At 39.4% G+C, this 25,518-nt stretch overlaps 1 protein-coding gene across 2 annotated transcripts; it reads left to right on the top strand.

The window, feature by feature from the left end:
* The first annotated feature begins 11,993 nt into the window (after window positions 1-11,993).
* Window positions 11,994-23,257, top strand: ENPP5 (ectonucleotide pyrophosphatase/phosphodiesterase family member 5). 2 transcript variants are annotated; one of them, XM_058306824.2, is made up of 4 exons: window positions 11,994-12,264; window positions 14,476-15,339; window positions 16,958-17,134; window positions 20,710-23,257. In XM_058306824.2, exons 2-4 carry the CDS (start codon window positions 14,511-14,513, stop codon window positions 21,135-21,137), a joined length of 1,434 nt encoding a protein of 477 aa, XP_058162807.1. In that variant the 5' UTR covers window positions 11,994-12,264; window positions 14,476-14,510; the 3' UTR covers window positions 21,138-23,257. The 2 variants fall into 2 exon arrangements, with proteins under 2 accessions (XP_058162807.1, XP_058162806.1); XM_058306823.2 differs by having other exon boundaries at window positions 12,187-12,399.
* The last annotated feature ends 2,261 nt before the right edge of the window (window positions 23,258-25,518 follow it).

Raw genomic sequence — 25,518 nt, 5'->3', positions numbered from 1 at the left:
TTATGTACCCCAGAAAAACACGTTCTTAACCTTACTCCATTCCTGTGGGTATGAACTCATTGAAAACAGGACATTCCGATTAGGTTACTTCAGTTAAAGAGTGGCCCAACTGAATCAGGACAGTTACTAGGGGACTTATAAAAACAGCCATAGAGATAAAAGCAAAGGGGAGGAGCCAGAAGCTGGAAGTCAACAGAATCCAGAAGAAAAAGAAGACACCACCATGTGCACTGCCAAGGAACCCCAAAGATCACTGGCCAGCCAGAAGACACCAACCCCGACACTGGGAGGAAGCAGGCCTTCTAGCTCTGAAACCAGGAGACAATAAATTCCTATTGTTAAGTCAGTTCATTGTATAGTACTTGATTTAGCTGAATGGAAAACCAAAGTATCCCCCCGGATTTCATTTCTACCTTCCACCAGGCATGGATTCCTTTCCTTTCTAATTCTGATGGGGTAAACACTAAGGCAGTGAATCTTATGTACTACACCTCATATTTTTAAAAATTTCTCAGAAAAATTATGAACAAATAAAGTATGAGAATCCTGAGAAAAGTTTGGGGCTATTTTTTTTTTTCAGTCTATTATTAGATGGGGAAAGATAATTCATCATTTGAGTTTAACAGTGCCCCAGGGAGCATCACATAGTCAGTATCTAGAATGCCAGTGGATTTATCTAGCATTATATATATATAAAATATAAATTTCTATGACCAGCTCTCAGGCACAAAACACTTCACTGGATGTTCAATCCAATTATGCTAAGATCTCATAAAGGAATCTAAATACCATGAAATACCCTTTATCATGGGAGTTGACAAAATTATTCTTCACAGAATACATAGCAGCATAAAAAACTCCATACGAGGGAGACATATGAACACAAAAAAGGCATAGTATGGGATCAGAGTTCTGGTAGGACTTTTTAAAAAGTAACCTGAACAAGAATGTTCTTCTATGAACTAGAACAAACGTACATCAATACTGCAAGGCGGTAAGAAGGTGGAGAAACATGGGAAAAACATAATTACTGTAACCTATGGACTATGGTTAATGGCAACACTGTAATATTCTTGCATCAATGCCAAAGATGTACTGTGTTGATAATAGAGGGTTATGGAAAAAGTATACCAAATGTATGCCATAGACCATAGTTCATGGTAATAGTCTGATGATATTATCTCATAATCTATAACAAATGTTCAACAACAATGTAGTGTGTTGGTGGAGGGGTGTTATATGGGAATTTCACATGTGTATGATTGTTTTCTAAGTTGATAACTTCTCTAATGAAAATACATTTTAAAATAAGTAACCAGAGTCACTGGGCATTAACATGAGACTGAGAGATCTGCCTACTTTGTGCCCACACCCATAAGTCCTGCATACTTCTTCCCCCACTCCCTTTCCTAAATTTTCCAATATTGCTCCTTCTAGGAACTTGATGAATTAGCCACGTAACCCACTACCCTATTTCCATACCTCGGGCCACTTCTTCCAGACAAAGTCCACAACGGAGTATGCTGCTCAAAGCCCTTCCCTGTTATACAGAGATCCGATAATTACGGGAGGTGGCCTAAAACCCTCCCTAGAAGCTCCTTGGGGCCACCACTGTTCCACTTGAAGCCTTCTTTCACTATTTCATCAACAGTGAATCTTCCTAAAAGAAAAGTGCTCACGGCAGCTTAAGTGAACTTGAAGGCAGCTTGTTATTCTGCACTCAAGTGTTGGGAAAAGAACTCCTCCCTAAATAAAAATGGTCTAAATTTATAAGACCTTCAAAAAGTACAAATGTTACATGTGGGAGTTGTCCAGGACTGACAAATGGTCCCAGGAAAGAGTCTGGGCTACCCAAGGTAGTGTTTGATTCAATACAATTTTGTGTGTTTATAATGATTTCAGATGCCTTTGCGTTGTCTCTGGAAGCAGCGTTTTCATCCATCCCTCTGGAGGCAGGAAGTATACCGTAGGCCTCCTTGTATCCAGCTCCCCCAGCATCCATCACAGGGCTGGGATCACAGCAGCTCCTGAAATCAGTTGTTTTGAGTTCATCGATCCCTACTTGCAGCTCAGGGACTCTCACTCTCAATTCTGCCAGTTATTTTACTCTGATTACAGATGCCCCTGCTTCCTACTATAAACTATCCTTCAAGATTTTCAAATCCCTATTCACAGATCTTTCTACCTTACATTTCAATGCTGAGCAGCCAACCTCCACCCAATGCCATTGCAATTCTGAGGTCCATGTCCAGCGCTTGGTTGGCCCTCTCTGAATGACCACTGCAGTCCTGTTTGCTTGCTTCCCCCTCTGTGTCTCAGTTCTGACTGTGGAAGGAAGACATTGTGAGAGCACCCTGGTCCCACATCACCTAATAAGGAAATTGAGTTATTCAACTGACTGGCAAAATACAAAAATTCTGCTTTCATGGATCCAGAGCTGGATTTAGGCACTTCTCCTCACTCTCCAGTCCTCAGGGTCACACCATTGGGGACCTCCAGACCCAGGGGGAAACCCATTATCCTCAATTCTGATACATAGTACATAGACTTCTCACCAGTAAGCTCTTGGGCTTCATTTCTAGAGAAGTAAGGACTTGTCAGTCTGAAGATCAAGTCTATTCCCAGAATGTCTCTCTGAAGTCCACCCTTTTGGGTCTTATTGAGTTGAATTAACAGGCTGCTTCTGCCCTTACTAGTAGTATGATCTTAGATGAGTTACTTAATCTCTGAGATTCTCTTTGCCCAGCCAGCATATGGGAAGAACCCTTTGTACTTTCCAGGGTTAAGTGAGGCCTCAGGGATAGACTGCTTGACACAGTATCTGACATCTGGTTGCTATCAATTAATAACATTGTTATTACAATCCTAATAATAGTGTTATTTACCCTATTCTGTGGTCCCTTCACCTCCCATGCAGGTCATTGTTCTAGTTTTATAATTGCCCCTCTGTCACCCATCTCTTCTCTGCTCCTAAGAGACATGGCTGTCTAGTGGAGTTTGTTATCAGTCTTTTTCAGTGAGGTTAGAAGCGAGAGTACCCATTTTGGCAAGTTTAATGCTACCCCCACACACACACTTCTCCCTTTGCCTTGCACACCACCCTCTTTTAATCTCATGATTAGTGAAACTGTAAACAGTGAGGTCATGTAACAGTGAGAATTTGACAATGAGGTCATCTCCCTAAATGACTGGAAACATTTATCCATTCCTACCAATATGCCTATTTCTTCTGACTCAGAAGGCTGTAGTTTAATGACAGGTTCATATCCCAATATTGAGGTGGCACTGACAACACATGACCTGATATGTGCCACACAGCAGAACAGGAAGAGGCCAAGAGTTTCTGCTAAGAAAAATGAGAAAAGAAAAGCAGACCACTTCTCAATGCACATTTTTAAAAAGCCAAAATGCTTTACCTCTTTGAATAAAAGGGTTACAAGAAGGTGCTAGCCTGGGTTCTGGCATGAGAACTGGCAATTCCTGCCAAATAAATTAGTCAAAGAGGAAAATCTAATTTCAATGTCAATTAAACACTGATACTAATTAAATGTCAAGGTACTGGAACATTGTACTACCTGGCATCACTGGTGATTCAAAAATGATTTTCATGGATCAGATTATGACATGCTCCTCTTCTAAAACCTTCAACAGTCCTCTAGTGCCCATAGGGCAGACTCCAAATTCCTTGCTCAGTTTTCAAAGCCTTATAGTGCAGACTCTCTATTCACCACTCTCAAATATATCTTGCACTTTCTTACCCCATGCTGTTGGTTTCTGTCTTCTCTGTCTGTCCCATCTGCTCTGCTGATATCGGACCCATCTTTCAAGGCCTTTCTTAAATACAAGGCTCTTTCCATGCACCACCCTCCTCTCCAACCATTGCCATGAAATTCCAATGTCTTTCCCGAGTTGGAACAAATTCCTCTGTCCCTTGTATTTCTGTATCACTTTTGTTTGTTCCTTTTCTGTAGAAATTACCATATTTTGCCCTGAATTCAAATTTTTTCAACATAGGAAGTGGCAATGAGAAACAAACTCAGTAATGTTGATGAACACCCATAAAATGTACTTCAAAAACTATTAGGTACTATACAAAAGTAAAGTTTGTTTGATTGATTCCCTATCAGAGAGCAAGGGATATAGATTTATTGCAGGGGGCATAGTGTGTGGACCCCTTAAAGCTTCTAATACTGAGTAAAATCATTCACTCTGATTACCTAAGCTAATTAATAAGCTAAACTAATTGGATCCTCAAAGGTAGAGGTCAGGTCTTCCCTAATTTGAATCTAGCTCCCCAAATGCAAATTATTCTTGGGATTAATGAAGAGATGGTTATTAACAACTTGCAAGTAATGGCCCAAAGTAAAATTGGAAACCATGAATTTCTATGGCTCTGAATTAATTCATAAAATAAATAGTTATTTGGAAAACCTACTCTGTGCTAGGTATTGTGTTCAAGGCTAAGAAGTATAAAATGGCCAGGATGACCAAAATACACAAGTTCATTACCCTTCCAGAGCTAATAGTCCGGTGAAGGATATCAACTGACCACCACAGAACAGTGTGATTATTATGATAAGGGAATTCAGGGAGTCTTGGGGGAAAATAGAAGCCCCTGATACAAACTTGTGGGGAGAGGGACAGTCAGCAAAGACTTCCTAGAGAAGGTGGTATCTAAGTTAAGCCTTAGATGAGTGGGTAAAGAGAAGGGGTGCTGTAAGCAGAAAGACCTGCATTTATGAAGACCTGAAGTACAGGAGTGCATCATGTGTTCAAAGAAGCAAGGGGGGAAAATGAGTATGGCTTTGATTTGAGAAGGGAGATGGTGGAAACTGATGATGGGAAAGTAAGTAAAGGACAGATATTGCCAGATTTTATTTGCCAGATAGAAAGCACTGAACCCTTTGGAAATACTTGACTAAATGGCACATAGGGTAGAGTGAGGGTGGCAAGATTCTATTGTTTGGGTTGTTTGATTATTTTCATTAGTTTAACAATAAAAGCCAATATTCAGGTTTGTATCATATGTGAAGCAGCTAGTGGCAGGGAGAGGCTGAACTTTTAGGAGGGATTCTAAAGTCCCAAGAAGGGGGTGGGAGGTAGGAAATGATACTCAGAGCATTGGAAGAGTAGCGGGTCTTACAGGAAGAGAGATCCCCTCTTCCATTTTACCACGGAGGAAGGAGTAGAGGATGGGAGCAGATTACTATAGGTTTGGGAGCAGGAAGTTCAGGGAAGTTTCTTATCTGACAGCTTCTGCTTTCTTAGTTGAGTAGGAAGTAAGGGCACCTACAGGGTATGTGGTGAGAGTAAGAGGTTTGAGAAAAATAGTAATGGTTTGAAATGGTCATTGTAGAGAACGGGAGAGAAACATAGAGGATTAGTCTGTTAGTGGTATGGACTCGATTGAGATTGGAGATCCTGATATTTACGGGCACCAATTCTGGCATAATTTTTCTCCAGCTGCATCCAGCAGCCTTGGTGTAGATGAACTGTTGGATATATAAAGGACTGGGGTTTTTCTAGGAAGGATTAGTGGAAAGACAATGGGTAAGGGGGTTGAAGGTATTAATGAGCCACGGGATTTAAGTTAGTAAAGGAAGAGAATAAGGAGAAGTTGCCATATTATGGAAGGGAGAAGTGTTACATACAGAAGGCCCCTATGAGATCAAATAAGCTATTGAGTGAGAAAACTAGAAAGTAAACAGGTTGTGATCTGAAGGCAGCAGATTTCAGAGGTTCCAGTTAATAACTGCCCAGGGTAAGGGGATGGGTTTTGATGACTGAAGTGGAGTTTAGGTGGTATTTGCCAAAAAGTGAAGAAGTCTAAACTACAAGAGACCAGTGGATGCTAAAGTCTTTCTTAGGAAGAGAGTAGGACTTAGACTGGACATACAATGATGTTATATTGAAGTAGTCTGTGAAAAAGGTTTGCAGGGAAAACTGATGGATGACAGCATCAAAGAAGGGAGAGGGTGAGAACTCAGAAAACAGGGGCTTTTGATGGAGGTAGAGAATGAATTGTCTGAAAGAAGCTTTGAGAGGGGGATGCTCTGCTACTTTGTCTTCCTGAAGCACTTTGGGGTGGGAGAATTAGCAACTGGCCACTTGAGAGGCCTGAAGGCATAGCAATGGCCTCAGTTAAAGTCAGGATAGGTCAAGAATGTAGAGGCAGTTGTTCACCAGGGAGTAGAGAAATAAGAGAGGAATCCAGGAGGCATGATGGAGGGATGTAGAAAAGAGGCTATCACAGAAGGTTGGGCAGGAGAAGCCCCATAGAGCAGTGTGGAAGAGCATGTCTTGAAGTTATGAAAAATTTGGTCCCAGGAGTCCCCTGGTTGGGAGGAAGGGAGGAAAGATAACAGTGAGTTGGTTCTTCTTCCCTAAAGGTTCTAATGAAAGAATTCCTAGTCCTGACAGCCTGAGGTCTGGGTGCAGAAATTATGGCACAGACCCCAGAATCATAAAGTTTTAAAACATTCTTCAGCAAGGTTCCACTTCTCAGATGTAGGAAAAAGGAAGGCAGATTTTAGGGAAAAACTAAGATTGGGTATTTTCAGGCAGACTGCAGTAGAAGGATAAAGGGGCAAGGCTACAACCATAATGGTAGAGGAGTGGTTGAACTGATAAGCAGAGAAGGAAGTAGGTCAGAAGGTGGCCCATAGAAAGGAATGGAGGATGGAGTCCTTTGTGAAATCAGACAGCAGATGTAAAGATGACAGCTACTTGAAGAATGGCAAAGCTCCCAAGGACTCCATATCAGAAAACTCAGTATTTCATATGAACTTTCTAGGTCAAAGCTTTTGAAAAACAAAGGAAAATCTTGGCACATCTTACATAAGCTAAGTGTCCTCTTTGTCGCATATGATTTCATACCTCTTTTCTGTGGATGTGCAGCTTAATGATAGTCAAAGGGAGCTTTGAGCAAATTACTAAGTATGTCATCTTTGGTTTCACTCCCTCTTGCTTCCTTTTTCTGTTTTCACTTTCCTCTAAAAGTGTCCCCTCTATATTCTTGCCTCTCAAAAGATAATGTTTGTATGCATTCCTCTTAGGACCCTTTACTCCAACAAAGTATGCTCATGTGAATGCAAGTCAGCTAGACCTAGTCACACGCATGTGTATGTAAATGGTTAGTAGAGATGGATATGGCCATCTCTCCTGGAAGGCCTTAAGGATCTTCAATTACGGCTTCAATAAGCCATCCAAGAATGGGGCAAGAAGAACCCTCCTATGGTTTCAAGTCAAGAAAGCTATATAGCTTTGCCTAGTCATAAAGTTTAAACTTACCAAAGAACCCAGTGCACCCTTAAGCCACATAATACATGCAAAGGATATTTACATTTTAAATGTAAATACCCAGAGTAGAAAAATGTCTTTTTGATCTGAGAGTAAGACAATATAGTCAGGTCCTCCCAGGCTCATGGTAAATTTGCAGAATTACAATATAGTAACATTCATTAATACTTTTCAAAATAAATGGTGAGGTTAAATTATATTAGCTTTTCTTTGCCTGGAAAGAACCTAGTAGAAAATGGTTAGGACCCCTGATTGAAGAAAGGAGCAGAAGGTTATAAAGAATATTTTAAGTTCCTTCTGACTTCTAAGGGATATGAAGGGCTTGACAAAGAAATAAAAATGTGGTTTTGAATAAATGCATTCATCCCAGACACCACAAATACCTGTGCAGCTTTATTATTTTTAATGAGAATATGTTCATAGACTATTCCTCAAACCTAATGTCAAAAGATAACTGCTCCTTCTGCCTGTATTAACGTGTTCTAGATTGATTTAGTTATTCAACAAATGATGTTCAGCTCTAACCTAGAAAATAATTATCTTTGTTGTTTAGTTGCCAGACTTCACTTCATGAGGCAAAAGAACATGAAAACCAGCACAGCACGGACACCAAGTAGTTCTTGCACTTTACAATCCTTATATTCTGCAGACTTAATGAATATTCTCTGTTACACACAGAAAAATGACCATTAAAATCAATCACCACTAGGTTTACTTCATGAATTTTGGTGGGGAGAGAGAGGAGCAGTGACTGTAGGGTACAGTTTTGTAGTCATTTATTTATTTATTAAAAGATTTATTTATTTCTCTCCCCTTCCCCCCCCCCCCAGTTGTCTGCTCTCTGTGTCCATTAGCTGTGTATTCTTCTGTGACTGCTTCTTTCCTTATCAGCGGCACCAGGAATCTGTGTTTCTTTTTGTTACGTCATCTTGCTGTGTCAGCTCTCTGTGTGTGTGGCACCATTCCTGGGCAGGCTGCACTTTGTTTTGCGCTGGGTGGCTCTCCTTATGGGGTGCATTCCTTGTGCATGAGGCTCCCCTACGCAAGGGACACCCCTGTGTGGCACAGCACTCCTTGCGCACATCAGCACTGAGCATGGGCCAGCTCCACACGGGTCAAGGAGGCCCGGGGTTTGAACCGCAGAACTCCCATGTGGTAGGTGGACACCCTATCCATTGGGCCAAGTCCGCTTCCCTGTTGTTGTTTATTGAGGTATACTTTCCATAGTTAAATTACATATTTTTATGTATACAGTTTCCTGGACTTTGACAAAGCTAGACAGTCGTATAACTACCACCACAATAAAAATACAGAATTCCATCACACAAGAAAGTTCCCTTGTGTCCCTTTGTAGCCAATCCCCTCCCCAAACAGCCAGTCCCTGGTAATCATTGATCTGATAGCCTTTGGTGTCTGGCTTCTTTCACTTAGTAAAATGTTTTTGAGCCTCATCCATGTTGTTGCATGTATCGGTAGTTTATTCCTTTTAATTACTGGGCAGTATCCATTTATGGGTGTACCACAATTTGTTTATACATTCACCAGTGATGGACATTTGGGATGTTTCTAGCTTATGGTGATTATGAACAAAGCTATTATAAAAATTTGCTTATAGGAATATGGGTGGACCTCTGTCTTCACTTAGCTTGGATAAATACCTAGGTACGGATACCTGATGTGGTGGTTTGAAAGCTGTATGCACCCCAGAAAAGCATGTTCTTAGATCTAATCCATTCCTGTGAATATAACCCCATCATAAGTAGGATTTTTTAATGAGGTTACTTCAGTTGAGGCATGGACCAGGGTGGGCCTTAATCCTCTTACTGGAGTCCTTTATAAGAGAATGAATTCAGACAAAGAGAGAGAAAGCCAAGGAAGCAAGAAGCTAAATGCAACAAAACCCAGAAGGGAAGGAGGAGACCAGCAGATGCCACCATGTGCCTTGCCATGTGGCAGAGGAGACAAGGATCATGGCAGCCAGTCTTTGGGATGATATTTAGGACATTTTATTCAACCTCAAAATTGTAAGCTAATAAATTCCCATTGTTAAGCCAACTCATTTCATGGTATCTGCTTTCAGCAATCTGGGAAACTAAAACACCTGGGTTGTGTGGGTAAGTGTACATTTAACTTCATAAGGAACTGTCAAACTGTTTTCCAAAACTAGCTGCACCATTCCCACCAGCAATATGTGAGAGCTTCTGTGGTTCTGCATCCTCCTCAGCACTAAATGCTATATCAATTTCTTTGAATTGAACCATTTTAGTAATAATTCATGAACTTTTGGTTTAGGCTGAACTATACAAAATTAGTGCTTCGGCATGCAACTAATATAATTTATAAAATACAATTATAGAAAGAAGGTTGTATTTGACTTAAAGCTTTCTGAGGACAAAAGCTTGATAAGTGTGTGAAAAACAGGTGGTTTTAATTAGGACAACTATATTAGCTAAATTAATAACCTGCAAAAAATATTTGACTAAGTCTATGAATATTATATAATTCATCCTTTCACTCACCCGGGCTGAACTTCTGCTAAGGAGTCTGAATTAGTGAAGCCCTACTGCTCATCAAGAATTAAGGTCAGCTCAGAACCAGAGCCCTGGTACTGCTGACCTTATGGCTGTTGAAATGTGAGACCCACATTTTGTAGAATATTCCATGAAGGGTTAAGAAGTTAGTGTTTCTGTTATTTTACTATTCAGGAAACTATTACTAGCTTAATGATAATTATATGAATTCATACAATATAAAAAAGGAATAATTACAATTAATAAGAAGTTGTAGCTTATGCTGCCATAATTTGCTAAGTAGTTGTTGCAACTGCCTCAGAAATGGAGGCAATAGGCAAGACATGGATGGTAGGTACAGACATGTAAGCAGGAATTCCACGTTTTTAAAATGAGTCATCTATCTATGCCATTTAAGCCAGATTTTTTTTCTCCCTTTGGTGACATGAGTTACATAACAAGCCTACCAGTTGAACAGTAAATGTCATTATATGGAGATCAGGGTACTATCCCTGGTGTTCTCTGAGCCCCTGGAGTCATTTTCCATGTTGCAAGTTCTATGGCTAATAGCTGTATCATGTCTATTTCACAGGGCAGCTGGTAAATTCAATCACGCCTTCCATTAAAAAAAGTTTGCAGAGCAAGGCAGATTGTCATCTGACCAGAGTCCAACAGTGTTCACTGACCTATGTAAAAGACAGGGCAGTTTTCACTGCTCCTGCTCTCTGGTCAGCATAAGTTGTTCTCTGAGTGCTTTTGAAGAACACAGGGTTGACTTATTTGGGGGGACAAGGACTTAGAAGACTGGACCACTCTGTTCCAAGTCTGGGCAATTTCAAAGGACAGGACTTTGGGGACTTGGAACAACCTGTACAATTTCACTGCCATTGGCTCTAGTTAAATGCAGAAATCAACTGCTGCTCCCTCTTAATTCCCATCCCACATATGGAAAACCATAAACTCAAATTACTACAAAGGGCCATGGAAGAGTACCTGGATGCCACATAGGATGGTATGACCCAGTTAAGAGGCAGTGAGGGTTGGGGTAGGGCCTGTCCACCTACCAGAAGTGGAGAGAAAAAAACAAAAACAAAAAACAGAAAAAAATCACCAAAATGTTTGCCTCTTTTAGTTAGATATCAGCAGGACTGCCTATTCATTTTAGACACGGGACAGGAGAGCAAGCTCCAGACAGGAGCCAAAGCCACTGTGGCCATTATGCTCTCAGTTCTACAGGCTAATTAGGTGTTGAAACTTAACACTGTGCTAACCATTGCCCATTGCAGGGTGGTCAAAATTGTGTAGATGAACAAATCCTTTCAGGGGCGCTCTAGGCCACTGCTATAATTTCTGGTAAATAGGGGTGGGATCAAACTGGCAAACTAAGCACATGCCCACAGTCCCTCAGGGCAAAAAATGACAATGATTTAAAAAAAATTTTTTTTTAAATTAATCCACCACAGTAGGGGAAGGCAAGAAACGGGACCACTAATAAACCAGAAATATTGAAGATTTCCTGAAAGAGAAATCAGGCCTGAAGTTTATAGATTTAACACATACTTAGAAACAGCTAGAAGCAGGATCTGGAAACCTAGATGCAATCACCAGAAGAGGTCTTCAGTCTCTTTTTCCAATGCAACCTGTGCTTGTCCTGAAACTCGCTAGGTTTAATCTATACACTCTCAAGTGCCAAACTGGATACATCGGAGATAATCAGAGATTTCCTCAGAGGCCTTACGATGCAAAAACTTGGACGACAGACGTTGGGGCAAAATTGGGACAAGAGACGTTGAAGGTGCAGAGCTGACAGATTAAATCCTTACTGAAATAAAGAAGGTAACGTCAACGAACAAAGGAAAAGTAAAGAAAAATTCATCTTCCCATTGGCATCCTCGGGTGTTCAGTCGTCTCTGGGAGTGCAGCCCATGTATATGCTCTGCTATCCTGGCGTCATCAACATGAGATAAGGGCAAAAAAACAAATTTGAGAGGAAAAGATCAGATTAAAAAAAAATCAGATAAAAGAAAAAAAGGTAGCTTTTAACAGAACCAGTGAGTGTGAGAGAACACAAACCACAGCGGTAGCACATTCTAATTCCTCAGTACCACTGACTACAGCACCACTGCCCGTCTAGAAGAGGCACCATTGCAGAGAGGTTTTGTGACCAACCAGGGAGAGGACCTTAGCGAGCGCCAAGCAACAGCGACCTGGGCCTCCAGGCCTGTAGGGCCTCCCGGCCGGGTCTGTGCTCGGTGGGTTGCGCCCCCTCCATCCTCCAAACCCGGGCAGCGCCCGCCCCCTCCCGCTGATTGACTGGCGGCCCAGCTACTCCCAGGAGCCTTCACTTAGCAACCCGGGCCGAGGTGACAATCCCGCTGTAGCCAATGGGAGACAAAGGGCGGGGCCGGCGGGGAGCGGGTGCGGGTCAGGTGCTCCGGGCCGAGGCTGCGTGCAGGTGAGCGGCTGCGGGTTTGGGGGACACCCCATCTCCGCCACCTCCCCGCCTTTGCCCCGGGTCTGAGGGAGTCCCCTGCAGGCCGTGCCTCCCACTGCCCCGAGCTGATGCGGACTGACCGGATCGCGGGAAAGGGTAAGAGTCCAGGGAGATGGGCGAGTCGCCTCGCGGGGACACAGACGAGTGCTGCGGTCCCAAAGCGTCTCCAGCCGACCTTTCCACTGCACGCACGGAGATCACATCGAGGCTTCTGCTCGGTGGGCAGGTCCTCTGCGAATTGGGAAAGAACCCTGCGCCACGACCCGGCCCAGGCCCTAGGATGGAGCCCCCCCCCCCCCCCCTTCAGCCGCCGAGTGACGCGTAGTCGCTGCACGCAAACATAGTCCTCTTCTACTTTCCCTCTTCTTCCTTTTTATTGGCGTCTGTCTTCCAGATTTCCAGGGCTTTCTGTGTGGGAAGGATTGGAGAGGAGGAGGAATTGGAAAGCAACACGATGGTATCTGGGGCCCGATCTAGGGACTCTACTGCATTGTGCGGCATTTTGTGCATAGAAAAGAAAAATCTACCTCTTTATTGCTTGTGTCATCAGTGCGATAATGTTGGTTCTTCTTACTAAACATTCCTAAGTTTTAGAGAACACTTAACCTTCGTTTACTTTTCGTTTGTTCCAAGAAAGCAGTTCCTTCCTTCCATCACAATTGCGGAATTAATTTATTAAAATAGAGAAAAATTTTATTTCATTCTTTCTTTGCATTAGGCTTTACTTATATTTGGGTTAGTATTAGACTTCCTTGTGTTAGGAAGGATGGAGAGAAAATTGGGAGTGGAAGGGAGAGAAACAGAGAGTAACTACTATTCTCAGCCAGTATATGTCAGTAAATATATGTGCAATTCCCTATTGCAATTGATTGTTAATGTTACAACCAGAATTGGACGTATTATTAATATTATATTTCTATATTTCTTCGATTTAATTTTGAGCCATTGTCTTGAGACCAACACCTAAGACCATTTCAGTTTAAGTAGGTATGGTGATATAGGTAAAAAACAAAACAATTATTGCCCTCAAGCCAAGACACATAGTTTACATTTAGTTTGCCGTTCTGAAAGTAAAGCAACCATGCAAAGCAGTTTTTATTTACCTATACTTATGATATTCTAAGGCAACACAGGGTCTGTTATTGAGGTTTAAAAATGTCTTCAGCGTGTTCAAATTAGAAAGATTTCCAAAGCCAAATTCAGAGATTCAAATTTATAAATACCTTCATGCAAGAATATACTGGAAAAAGAACAAAAGATCATTGCTGAAAGTACAGACTTGATGATAACTGGCAAAATTTACATGTGTTATTTATCATATTGTCTCCTATCAGCTTTCTTAAATTGAACAAAAGATTTTTAGAAATACATGCAGATTGAAAAACAAACAAAAAACTTGCCCCAAAGAGTTTTAATCCTGGGAAGTGCTTTTTCATGTATTACTGATAATATTAAATGTTGACTAATTTCCACATTAGGAAAGTCAACCTCAAATTTCAGAATTATGCTTCTGTTTAGTTCTGAATCTAATGTTTAGTTTAAAAAATAGGTTATGCTTTATTAATAAAGTAAAGCAGATTATATTTCACAAATATATTTGAATGTCATTATTTTATATCACTTCAAGAAACCAAGTTCATCTATTTTCCTCTGTCTCTGGTAACATCTCTAACCATGATGAACCAAGCATAAGGAACTTGGATTTAAAAACAGAAGTATATAGAACAAAAGTACCAAGCACAATTATTAGATTTGCTTATGATATTTCCTTGTTGCTAGTTCCTACAGTTGATCTAGTTATAATGATAAATATGTTCACAGATATTTAACAATATAAATGTTGCTTACCAGAAGTCAGAAGTCAGCCTCAGAATGAAAATGTTTCTGAAAATTGTATGTAAATTATATCATTTAAAAATGCTACTGAGGAGCTCATTTAAATAATTCCTTTGTGGAATAGTTTGGTAAATTTTTGGAAAGTAAAAATATTTTTGTAATATGATAAACTTCTTAGCTGTATAGGTCTCTAGTCTAAGATGGAGTTCTGCAACCTAATTTTTCCAGGCCACAATTTATGATAGAACTGGGATTAATAAGCAGCATCACTCCAGTTTACAGTAAAATATACAAAAGAAAATTATTGTCATTAACTTCTGTATGCTTATTCTGCAGATTATCTTATGCTGGACTAATCAAGTACTTTGAAAATGACTTCAAAACTTCTCTGGGTGTCCTTCATACTTGCTGCATTAATGCTTTCGACTACATTTTCTATCCATTCAGATCAGCAAAAGGTTCTGCTAGTTTCATTTGATGGATTCCGTTGGGATTACTTATACAGAGTCCCAACACCTCATTTTCATTATGTTATGAAATATGGTGTTCATGTAAAGCAAGTTACTAATATTTTTATTACAAAGACATACCCTAACCATTATACTTTGGTAACTGGCCTCTTTGCAGAGAATCATGGGATTGTTGCAAATGACATGTTTGATCCTATTCTGAACAAATCTTTCTCATTGGATAACATGAGTATTTATGATTCCAAGTTTTGGGAAGAAGCAACACCAATATGGATCACAAATCAGAGAGCAGGACACACTAGTGGTGCAGCAATGTGGCCCGGGGCTGATGTAAAAATACATATGAGCTTTCCTACTCACTACATGTCTTACAATGAGTCTGTTTCATTTGAAGATAGAGTTGCCAAAATTATTGAATGGTTTACATCAGAAGATCCTATAAATCTTGGTCTTCTCTATTGGGAGGACCCTGATGACATGGGCCACCATTTGGGACCCGACAGTCCACTCATGGGGCCTGTCATTTCAGATATTGACAACAAGTTAGGATATCTCATAAAAATGTTGAAAAAGGCAAAGTTGTGGAACACCCTGAACCTAATCATCACAAGTGATCACGGAATGACCCAATGTTCTGAGGAAAAAGTAATAGAACTTGACCAGTATCTGGATAAAGACCACTATATCCTGGTTGACCAATCTCCAGTAGCAGCCATCTTGCCAAAAGAAGGTAAATCTGACCTGAATAGTGACCTGAGACAAAGTCTGCATTTGTGTTTTTCCCAAAACAGGTTGGTCAGTGCTACTGAGTGGGAGTTTTTTTTTTTTATCTCTGTGCCTGTGCCATGGTAATATACTGGGATTTAATCCTTAGACTCTGAAAAGAGAAAATCTCTTCTCCCAGAGTCTATTTTTTCCTTTATTCTAGAATATTGAAATCAATGCTCTTTATATATCAATGGCAGTACATTTTAACCATTTTTGGGTCATGGAATATGATGAAAGCTATAGCCTCACTTTTCTGAAAAAAAATTGAGATGGGAAAATATACAAAGTTTAAATACAATTATAATGATTTCATGGAAACCCTAGAGCCTTCCATAGCCTACTTAGTACCTGCTTAATAGAGAAACAGGGGAATATAGGAAGGAGAAAGACTTTGGGAGCAAGCCTAATATTTATTTTCCTTCTCTGTAAGTTGGGTAAGAAAAAAAAAAATACTTCTCGCCTCAAATCCTCATTTCAACCATGTCACCAAGCCATTACCTCCATCTTAAAGACAGGGAAACAAGTTTCAAAAGTGGTTTAACAGCCCCAAGTTCACAAAGTAAGTGACAGAGCATGACTCAAACCTGTCCCTCTGATTTCTGTTTTATCACCTCTGAGGATTGGTCTAAGCTGGTCTAGGAAATGAGAGGACAGAATTTTAAAAGCTGGAATACCTTCCAAATGAAATTTATATCCTTCTCAGAGGTATTAAGAGAACCATTGAAGCAATGGGTGTTAAAACCCACGTGTGCCAACACACAGTTTCCAACAAATTCAATATAAAATAGCAAGGTTTTTATTTGCTATTGTTTTAATAATAAAATTGCATTAACCCTTCAAACCCCATAATAAAATTGCAAGTATCCTCTTGTTGATTTTGGGATGGGGGTTAGAGATGCAGGAAGAAACCCCCAACAGATGTATTTTTAAAAACAAGCAAAGAATTAGAAATAATACCCAGGTTTATTGCACTTGAGTTTACAGGGAGTCCTTTGGCAGCACCTCCAGTGTTTTGGGGACCCTTCTATCTTACAAGCTGTTCTCCACATCCCCCTTCCTCCCAGGCCTTTCCCCTCCCACCTCCTTCCAAATCCCCCCTTCCTCCCCAACCACCCCACCACCACCCACCCACCCACTTAAGTTTTTTTCTCACCCACTTACCGTATTTTCTTGTCTACAGTCTCTGTCTCTGTACTTATAACTCCCAGCTCTTTGTTTTAGGTATTGCAGTGCCTTAGACATGTTTGAGTATGTGTGTGTATATTTAAGTCTTCAAACGAAAGATTAGAGACTGGTGGTTCTGTAAAATGCCTTCTTAATTCTTTAAGGAGAATTTACTTAGAAGGTTAAGTTCTTCTCTGTTTCCCCTTCAAAACTTTTTCCTCCAAGAGGACTGGACTTTCTTCACATGAAGTGTCTGGTTATATTTCATTATGTACAGTGTGCTGGCTTTTTTTTTTTCAACCTCCATACAGAGTCTGTATTTCAAAAATACAAGCTGACCTCGCTTGCCTGTAGTTGTTTCTTTCATAGTAGCAATGTCTTGTTCTGAGTGCCTCTCCTTCTCCCTTCTCTTTTAGGTAAATTTGATGAAGTCTATGAAGCACTGGTTCATGCTCATCCTAATCTTACAGTTTATAAAAAAGAAGACATTCCAGAAAGATGGCATTACAAATACAACAATCGAATCCAACCTATCATAGCAGTAGCTGACAAAGGGTGGTATATTTCACAGAATAAATCAGAGGACTTTCTGTGTGAGTATATTACAGTATTTCTTCCCATTCTGCATCTTTTTAGCCAATAATACAGCAGTTTATTTACTGATGAAATAACTAGCTAATGTTATACAATAGCAAAATAAAAATCCTTGGGGCTTTAAAAAGAGATAATCTCCTGAAAGTGAAACATTTTACTTCTTTTGAAATCACTGGACCAAAGATATCCCATGACCTACAATGTTAATAATAACTATTCTGTTCCTGGGCGGGGGGGGGGAAACATTAAAAAGAGAAAAACTAAAATTTATAAGTTTAATTGTTTTCTACATCTATTTTATATTCTAAGGTAACAATTAAATCTCAGTTTTCATTTGCAACTGATAGCTTTCTAGTTTCTTTGCCCTTCTTGCTCTGCCAAAATAGGCTGACTTTGATTTACACATTAGAAACACTTATAAAAAGTGTTTGGCCTGGATCATAATAATACGTTAAGATCTATTTTTCTAATACCTTCTGGTATAATGTTGTAACTTTCTGCTGAATAAATTTAGATTACATTTAAAATAGAATGGGAATTCCATTTTAAATTCCAACATGCAAAATAAAGGAGCTTTCTGTACCCTTAATGTGTAGTTTACCCCCTCAAAGAGCTTTTAAAGAAGTTAGTCAAATGGAAAATTCATCCATACAATTTTATGCATAGCTATTGGGACAGTCATTTGTATATTTACTCAGATCCATTCCCTACCCTTTCTCTGTTCTGCTTTGCCTGGCCAGAGGCTGACATCTCTCTACAGGCTACATTTCCCAAATTCCTTTGCAAACAGGTTACTGGTTAGGTTTGGCAAGTAGAAGGCTCTGTCGGGAGTTTGGAAGGCAGAAGGATAGGCAGAAGGATGGGAAAAGCCAGGGTATCTGCCCCAGCAATGGACTCATTTCCTCCATAATCCCAGCTCCCTCTGGACAGTTTCTCTTTTATCTCAGCACGTACTTGGTAGCCCTAGCTCTTTTGGATTCTAGTGACACTACCTCTTCCTTCTGTTCCTCTATCCCTAGTGGCAGTAGGAGCTTTCTCTTGCTCATTTTCACTGGGTAACCTCACCATCCCATGTTTACTTTTCAACTCTTCAATACTTTTATACTTATAACTAATCTTACATATTAAATTCCTCGGTTGGACTACCTGTCATGACTTTTGTTTTCCTGATTGGACAGATATTAACATGCACTGGGAGTTGTTTCTACTGTGTGACTTGAATGTTAAAGAAATTGTTAATTTCATTAAAATGCTCTTAATACAATTTAATTAATATTGTGTCATTACTTAACATATTTAGCACAAAGAGCTATCTAGAAATGGTTTTTTTTTCAGGCATTGGTCCTTGATATACATATGACATACTAAAATGTCTATCTAGGTAGAATCTGGTTCCTGTCATGTTCTTTGACCCTAAGAGAAAAGCAGTTGTCTGACTATGGCATTTATAGAGTATATGTGAGTCTCAGTTGGAGATGGGTACAAGCACACATTTTAATCATACAAGGAGAACTGTTTTAAGATATTCAAAATTAATTTCTTTGGTCTTGAGAATAACTACCACCTTTTTATATTCAGATTTTCATGTATAGTGCAGGCTGCTCTTATGTTAAAGTGTTGCTCAAAAAAGAACTGCTTTCTTTGAGAAGATGTGTATTTTATAGTTAACACAAATTTCAGGGGCTCTTTTGAAGTTTTGGTTTGGTGAACTACAATTACACAATAGACTGGTGATACCTATTTCTGGTAGAAAACTTTAATAATGTGCTCCTATTATGTTTATTTATTCAACAAATAATTAAATATTGGCCACTGCATTCCTTCTCAACCTGAGTTCCACAAGAGAATTAAGCCCTAATGCCCAGAGAAGTGGTTCTCAAAAGTGTGTCCTTTGGAGCATTGGCATCCAGATCACCTGGGAACTTGTTAGAAATGGAAATTCTTTGGCCCACCCCAGACCTACTGAATTAGAAATTCTATGAGTGGGGCCAGCAATCTGTGGTTTTTTGTTTGTTCATCTGTTTGTTTTTAGAAGGTACTGGGCATCAAACCCAAGGCCTTGTACATGAGAAGCAGGTGCTCAACCACTGAGCTACATCCACTCCCCAATGGGAGCTGTTTTTTTCCGTTTGTTTGTTGGTTTGTTGGTTTTTTAGAAGGTACCGGGATCGAACCTAGGACCTCATACATGAGAAGCAGGCACTCAACCACTTGAACTACATCTACTCCCCAATCTGTGCTTTAACACACCCTTCAAGGAGACTAATACATTGAAGTTTGAAAAACCACACTCTTACAGTATTCAATTATGAAATACCCCTTACTAGATCAGGCATCATAGTGGGGGCCACAAATACAAAACAAAGGCACTATTAAAAGGAAACATTTTGCAAGTCACAATGGTTTAATTTTAAATCTGAGATTCTAGTGAGAATTGTGGATATGTGAGAATTATCTTTGCCTTTATTACTGAGAGTCTAGATCTCAATTCTCTTGGAAATGAATGCAGCAATCAATTACAAATAACACAATGGCAGTTTTCCCAATGTTATAATAAATTAATAGAAATGGCCCAGTAACTTGTAAGATAATTATTATTGATTTCATAAGCCCATTGTTTTTACCTGAATAAACTGAAAGGAATCATGGAATTTAACTTCTTTAGATAGATTTTGCCAAGCAGACTCAGAATTACTTTGAACATGACTAAGGGTTAGTTCATGACTTTCAGAAAAATTAAGAACTTCCTTTTTGCTGTGTTCTGTTTCCCACTGCAGACTTCCCTATAGCAAATAAAGGTATTAGGGACTGATTTGCTAGTCATTCCCCTCACTTTTAAAATAAAACCTTTCAGTTTTCTTAGGTTGCTATCAACTTAGCAGTAGTTCCTTCACCTTGCATGTTAATATATGCAAGACACACATGCCTTTTATTATGAGGAATTTTTTATCCTTCAATTTTCTATTACTAAATACCTCAGAAGACCCCAAAAGTTTTTACTTTGTTAAGTTGGATCCTGATCTGAACCTCCAAGGTCAAGATTTTTCACTTTACTTACAAGGGCCTTTGTCTTTTAGGAGTAGATTGTAGTTACTACTAGGGATCTGATTTTTGTGGTTTCTTTTGTTTATATTTGGTTTTTGTTTTCCCTCCTTTTATTCATAATTATAAGTTTAGAAGTTGACTGCCTCCATGAGACTGAGTGCCTTTATCTTTAGACCAATAATCTGAACCAATTTCAATATGTATTTGCTAAATATTAGTTTACCCACCATCAAAAAAAATTAAAATCACTCATTTTTCTCTTACTTGACTCAGTTTAGCTTTACCCTTCCTCCTCTCTTGCTTAAGATAATAGTATTGGCCTGTGAAAAAGATTTGTGATCACTTGAGTTTTTTTTTTTTCTGAAATAAATTGTGATATTGATAGAGAGGTTTTTTGTAAAAGATCATTTTATTTTAAAAGTAAAATTAGTTAAATTTGGATTTCATTTCAGAACTTGACCATACAACAATTATATCCATTTTAATGCCATCTGGTTGACTAACTTATGTGTGTATTTTCTCTTTACAGTAGGCAGCCACGGTTATGATAATGCATTAGCAGAAATGCATCCAATATTTTTAGCTCACGGTCCTGCCTTCAGAAAGAATTTCACAAAAGAAGCCATGAACTCCACAGATCTGTACCCACTGTTGTGCTACCTTCTTAATATCACCGCCATGCCAAACAATGGATCATTCAGGAATGTCCAGGAACTGCTCAACTCAGCAACTCCAAGAGCATTTCCTTACACGCAGAGCACAACACTCTTCTATGGTAGTGTCAACCCAATAGAATATGAGCAAGAGGAATCATATCCTTATTTCATAGGGGTGTCTCTTGGTAGCATTATTGTTATCGTGTTTTTTGTAATTTTCATTAAACACTTAATTCACAGTCAAATACCTGCCTTACAAGATATGCAGGCTGAAATAGCTCAGCCACTTTTACGAGCCTAGTGCTGCTTTGAAGTGGAGATTTCATAATTCTGTCAGTGTTTAAAGGTTTCAAAATTCTAGGAGACCAGATTCAGACATTTGCACAGACCATCAAGCAGTTATATACATACATAGATATAGGCACACACAAACATACATGGAGAGAGAGCAAGCGCAAAGTACACCTGCAAAGGATTAAAGATGTGTGACTATGTCTCCATTGTTCTCTCTAGCTTAGGGGTAGATAAATTCTGCTCTATTTGGACTTGACAAATATAATTTATATATTTAGCAACTTTGACTGCACAATTTTAAGTACCTTATGTATTGCACTTTAAATTACTCTCTTAATGGGTACTTTTATTTGGAATGCACTTTATGGACAATTGTTAAAAGATAACTTGTATTCCTTGTTCAAACTGAGTGGAATTTCTATTAATCCCTGAATAATGTAAAAATCTATATCCTTAAATTGGGGTAGCGAAAAGAAAGTGAGAGCCATCAAAAATTAAATGTAGCAACTTTTGTACCTTGGATTTTATAGAGAAAGGCATTCCAACAGGTTGCATCTGTGGGTATTCCTTGTTATAGTTCATTCCAAAGGACATGGGCTTTCATTCCATTTCTCCCCCAAAAAAGAATCATATACAGACAGACTCATTCTAAAGATATTTGTTTCTTTCATAAATTAATCATTGCTATTTCCTAGGTAGTCATTTTACTCTGATTTTTATAATAATGAGGACACCATGAATATACTTTTCTTTCCTATATAATCCAGCAATAGCCTGAATAGATGTAAGAGACTGGGCATTATTTCAGCAATGTTTTCATTGTTCTGTAATTATTTGTATCTTTGAAAACTAAATCGCTATTAATCACAGTAAAAATTAAATGAGATGAGACAATATTTTTTCCTGGTAATATGTAGTAACAGCACAAGCAACTTTCAGATTTTGAGCATTTGTAGATCCATAATTGGAAGACAGCACAAACCCTCTTAGGTAAAATGTGGGCCAAGTAAGCCTTAGAAAAGAGCTGTGTGGATCCTGGAAAAACATTAGGTATGACCTCATCTGAGATGTGCATACTGTACGCAGAAGAGTGCTTTGTCTAATGGCAAAGATTAGTGAAATAACTTTTAGAGGTAACTGGTATTGAAACAAAGCTGAAATTATAGCCCTGTTTTAGGAAATATTTGAATACCCATCTACCAGGTGCTTAGTGGAATCAAAGATGAATCCAGGTCACAAGTAGATTTCTACTTCCTGGTTAGTATTTTCCACTTGTGTCCGGTCATCTCGGTCCCTCTCATTCCAGTGGCTTAGGTCATATTAGTATGCACTTTAGATCTCTAAGTAGTCAAGAGATTTGAGAAATGCGAAGTATTATCTATGGCCTATAGGAAGGACGAAGCCTTGTAAAGAAAAATATTCCTTGAAGGAAATAGAAAACCAGTTTACAGACATGACTCATATGTGATATTGTGATTTCATGCATATTTATGCACTAGTTGGTTCATAAATAGATAAAATGGTTTACGTATTCCAGAGAGAGACTGAATTAGATGTAATAACCAAACATGATATAGGTAAAGTATTTAACTGACCTTAAGTGCTTCCTAAAGTAAAATGGGTAGATTATTTTTCAAATGATAATACAATCAAGAATGTTAGCACCTAATTTTCATTTCATTATAAACCTTCTTAATAAAATAGAATATAATCGCTGGAAATTGAAAATATATAAAAGCTGAAAAGTTAGATGGTGGGTAGCAAACTCCCTAAGAAGTCTAGTCTCTGAATCAGACGTCTCAGACTATGGGCACTCATGTTGGCTTGCTTTGTAGCTATGCGATATTAGTATAATGACTGATAGGTAGGGTGGTCTGTTTTAAAGCATTGCTCTTCAAATATTCTCTGTGTATTTAAAATGATTTTTGCATTAAATTCATTTTGGGGGTGCTATTACCTTAGTAATAAAGTAAATTCTGTAACATTCATGAAAAGATTAAAATCTTGATATGGAGGTTTGATTTTTGAATGGTTTCCTTTATTTACAGATGCTTGTTTTCCTGTAAAATATTAGCAATATTTTCACTGATGGAAAATAAAATTTTAAACAGTGCTGGTTAACTCTAATCACTTATCATTCTTTGATAGCTTTTTTGTTTTGTTTCACCTGCATATCTTCATATTCAAACTTTGTAAGTGAACACAATTTACTATCTCAGCAGTGAAAGCTAGACTAATTAATTTTACTAACTTTAGGTAAGAATTTTTAAAAGGTCAGAGGAATAGAGTTCATCCCCCCCATTTTTGCTCAACATCTTCCATCAGCCATTTTGTGCAATTTATTAATTCGTAAGATTTTTTTATTACTCTATGCATTTTGAAATTTATTCTCCCTCTGCCACCTGCCATTCAAATTTAAAATTGCTTTTAAAAACCTTATCTGACCCTTTAAAGTGAAACTAGAAGTCTGTTATTAGTCTCAGTTTCTTAAAAGAAACTTTTTTCTAGAAAATCTAATGAAGTTCTGGTAGTTCTCAAATTTTTTCAGCCATTCATTAGGTGAAAAGGACAGACTCAAGAAAGAGAGATAGGAGGGATTTAAGGGATCATTAAGCCATCTGATTTAACAAGGGGCCTTACAAAGCACTGATTTGCTTGCCGTGTTAGAGGGAAGCAGGACCCAGATTTCCAGATCCAGTTTGTACTCAAAGTCAAGCTGCAGGTCGTGTTGGTTTACTTTTGATTTAGACTAGGGGCTAGCCCTTTGGGATCCCACCCCAAAGCAGGCTCTGTATCCCAACTTTTGTCCTTCTGTTCTTCAAGGCTCCTGTCTGTCTTCCAAACTGGCCAGTGCCCCCAGGATGGAAATAGCCATGACTCCTGGACTCCCCAGAATTCAGTATTCTCTGCATCTCAACCTGGTAATTCCTCATTAATTTGTGGACAATTTGACACTTTTTTAAGCACTTATTTTAAAAACTTATTTTAAAATAAGTTTTGAACTCCTGGTCCAGATTAGATAGACTTCTCTCCAGTAAGCCCAACTATAAATCCTGCAAATAGTACAGGAGACAACCAAAAAAGAACACTGATAGGGGGTAAGAAGGTGAACTGGTTAAGGACCCAGGCTAGAGGAGCACAGTGGCACGGCTTCTTGCATTCCTTTACCCAACACAAGAAGGCCATCCGGACCCAGCACTTCCCAATTTGCAAGCCAGCAACAGAGGGCAGTCCAGGTAGGCCCATTCCTCCCTTGCATTGAATAGGAGTTCCTCTGGCTATATCAGGCAAGCATGATATCATCAACAAGAGGGAAGACATCACCCGCAAAGGGTTTCTGTTGAGCGTAACCGAAAGTACACAACCAAGAGAAACATTCTCCTTCCCTGCCACAGGGCCTGGGACTCCCTTTTTCCACTAAGGGATACAGAAGCAAGTAAGCAGAACCTGTAAGAGACCCAGCTACACTGGGTGGGCTGGAGAACCTCTTTGCCCCTACAGACCTGAAACTTCCTTCCCATAGCCAGAGACACTGGGATGAACAGGTCACACCTAAAAAAGGACCCCAGCCACACATGGCCTAGCCCAGGGGATCTTGTACCCTGCAGGTTTGAGATGCTCCTCCCTTTTCCAGAGACACCAGGCTGGGTAAGGAGCACCAGCAGGAGAATCCCACTATTTCTCAAGTGCTGAAAAAAGAACTGTCAAACATGAATCCTATGTTTGGAAACCTGTCCTGCAGGAATGAAGGGTGTAGGGAAAATAGTGTTTTCTGGTACAAACCTTGCTTCCCCTGCTTGTTATCTGTTTCCTAACCCATTATCAATCTTCTAGGAACATGGAGCATTCAGAGTATAAAGTGTGACCTGTACACAAGATTGATCGCGCTGGTTAAATCTCATTCTTAAGACTGTTGGGGGTCTTTGTGCACAGACCATGAGAAAGGCCTTCAGAAAGAACGAATAGTCCTCAGAATCCCCCCCTCCCCCATGCAAGTCTTAGGATTTACTTTCCCTCTTCTTTGTTCCTTGCCTGTATAAGTTACTGTTAAATTTCCTGGGCCCACCTGCTGCCCTGCACCACTTCTCTGTTCGCAACCTTTGTCCGATAAATGATGTGTCTCCGAGAAGCATTCTTCAGGCTTTTCCATAGGTCAGCCAGCACCTAGGACCAGACGCGGTGGCCTTGAGGCTGCAGCACAACAAAGCAGTTATAAAGTCATTATCAGAAGAAGGAAAACTAAAAGAAGTTGTCCCTGGCAGACCTACTCTTAAATATTGGCCGAAGGAAGTTCTTCAAGCAGAAAGGAAATGGTTGAAAAAAGAATAATCTTGGAGCAGTGGGAAGAAGGAACAATGGGAAAAGCAGAGATGTGGGTACATACAGTA

Source organism: Dasypus novemcinctus, chromosome 11 (genome assembly GCF_030445035.2).
Source record: "Dasypus novemcinctus isolate mDasNov1 chromosome 11, mDasNov1.1.hap2, whole genome shotgun sequence".
In the NCBI taxonomy this organism is placed as follows: Eukaryota; Metazoa; Chordata; class Mammalia; order Cingulata; family Dasypodidae; genus Dasypus; species Dasypus novemcinctus.
Note: the sequence above shows the minus strand (reverse complement) of the source record. Positions and strands in the feature narration are given on the sequence as shown.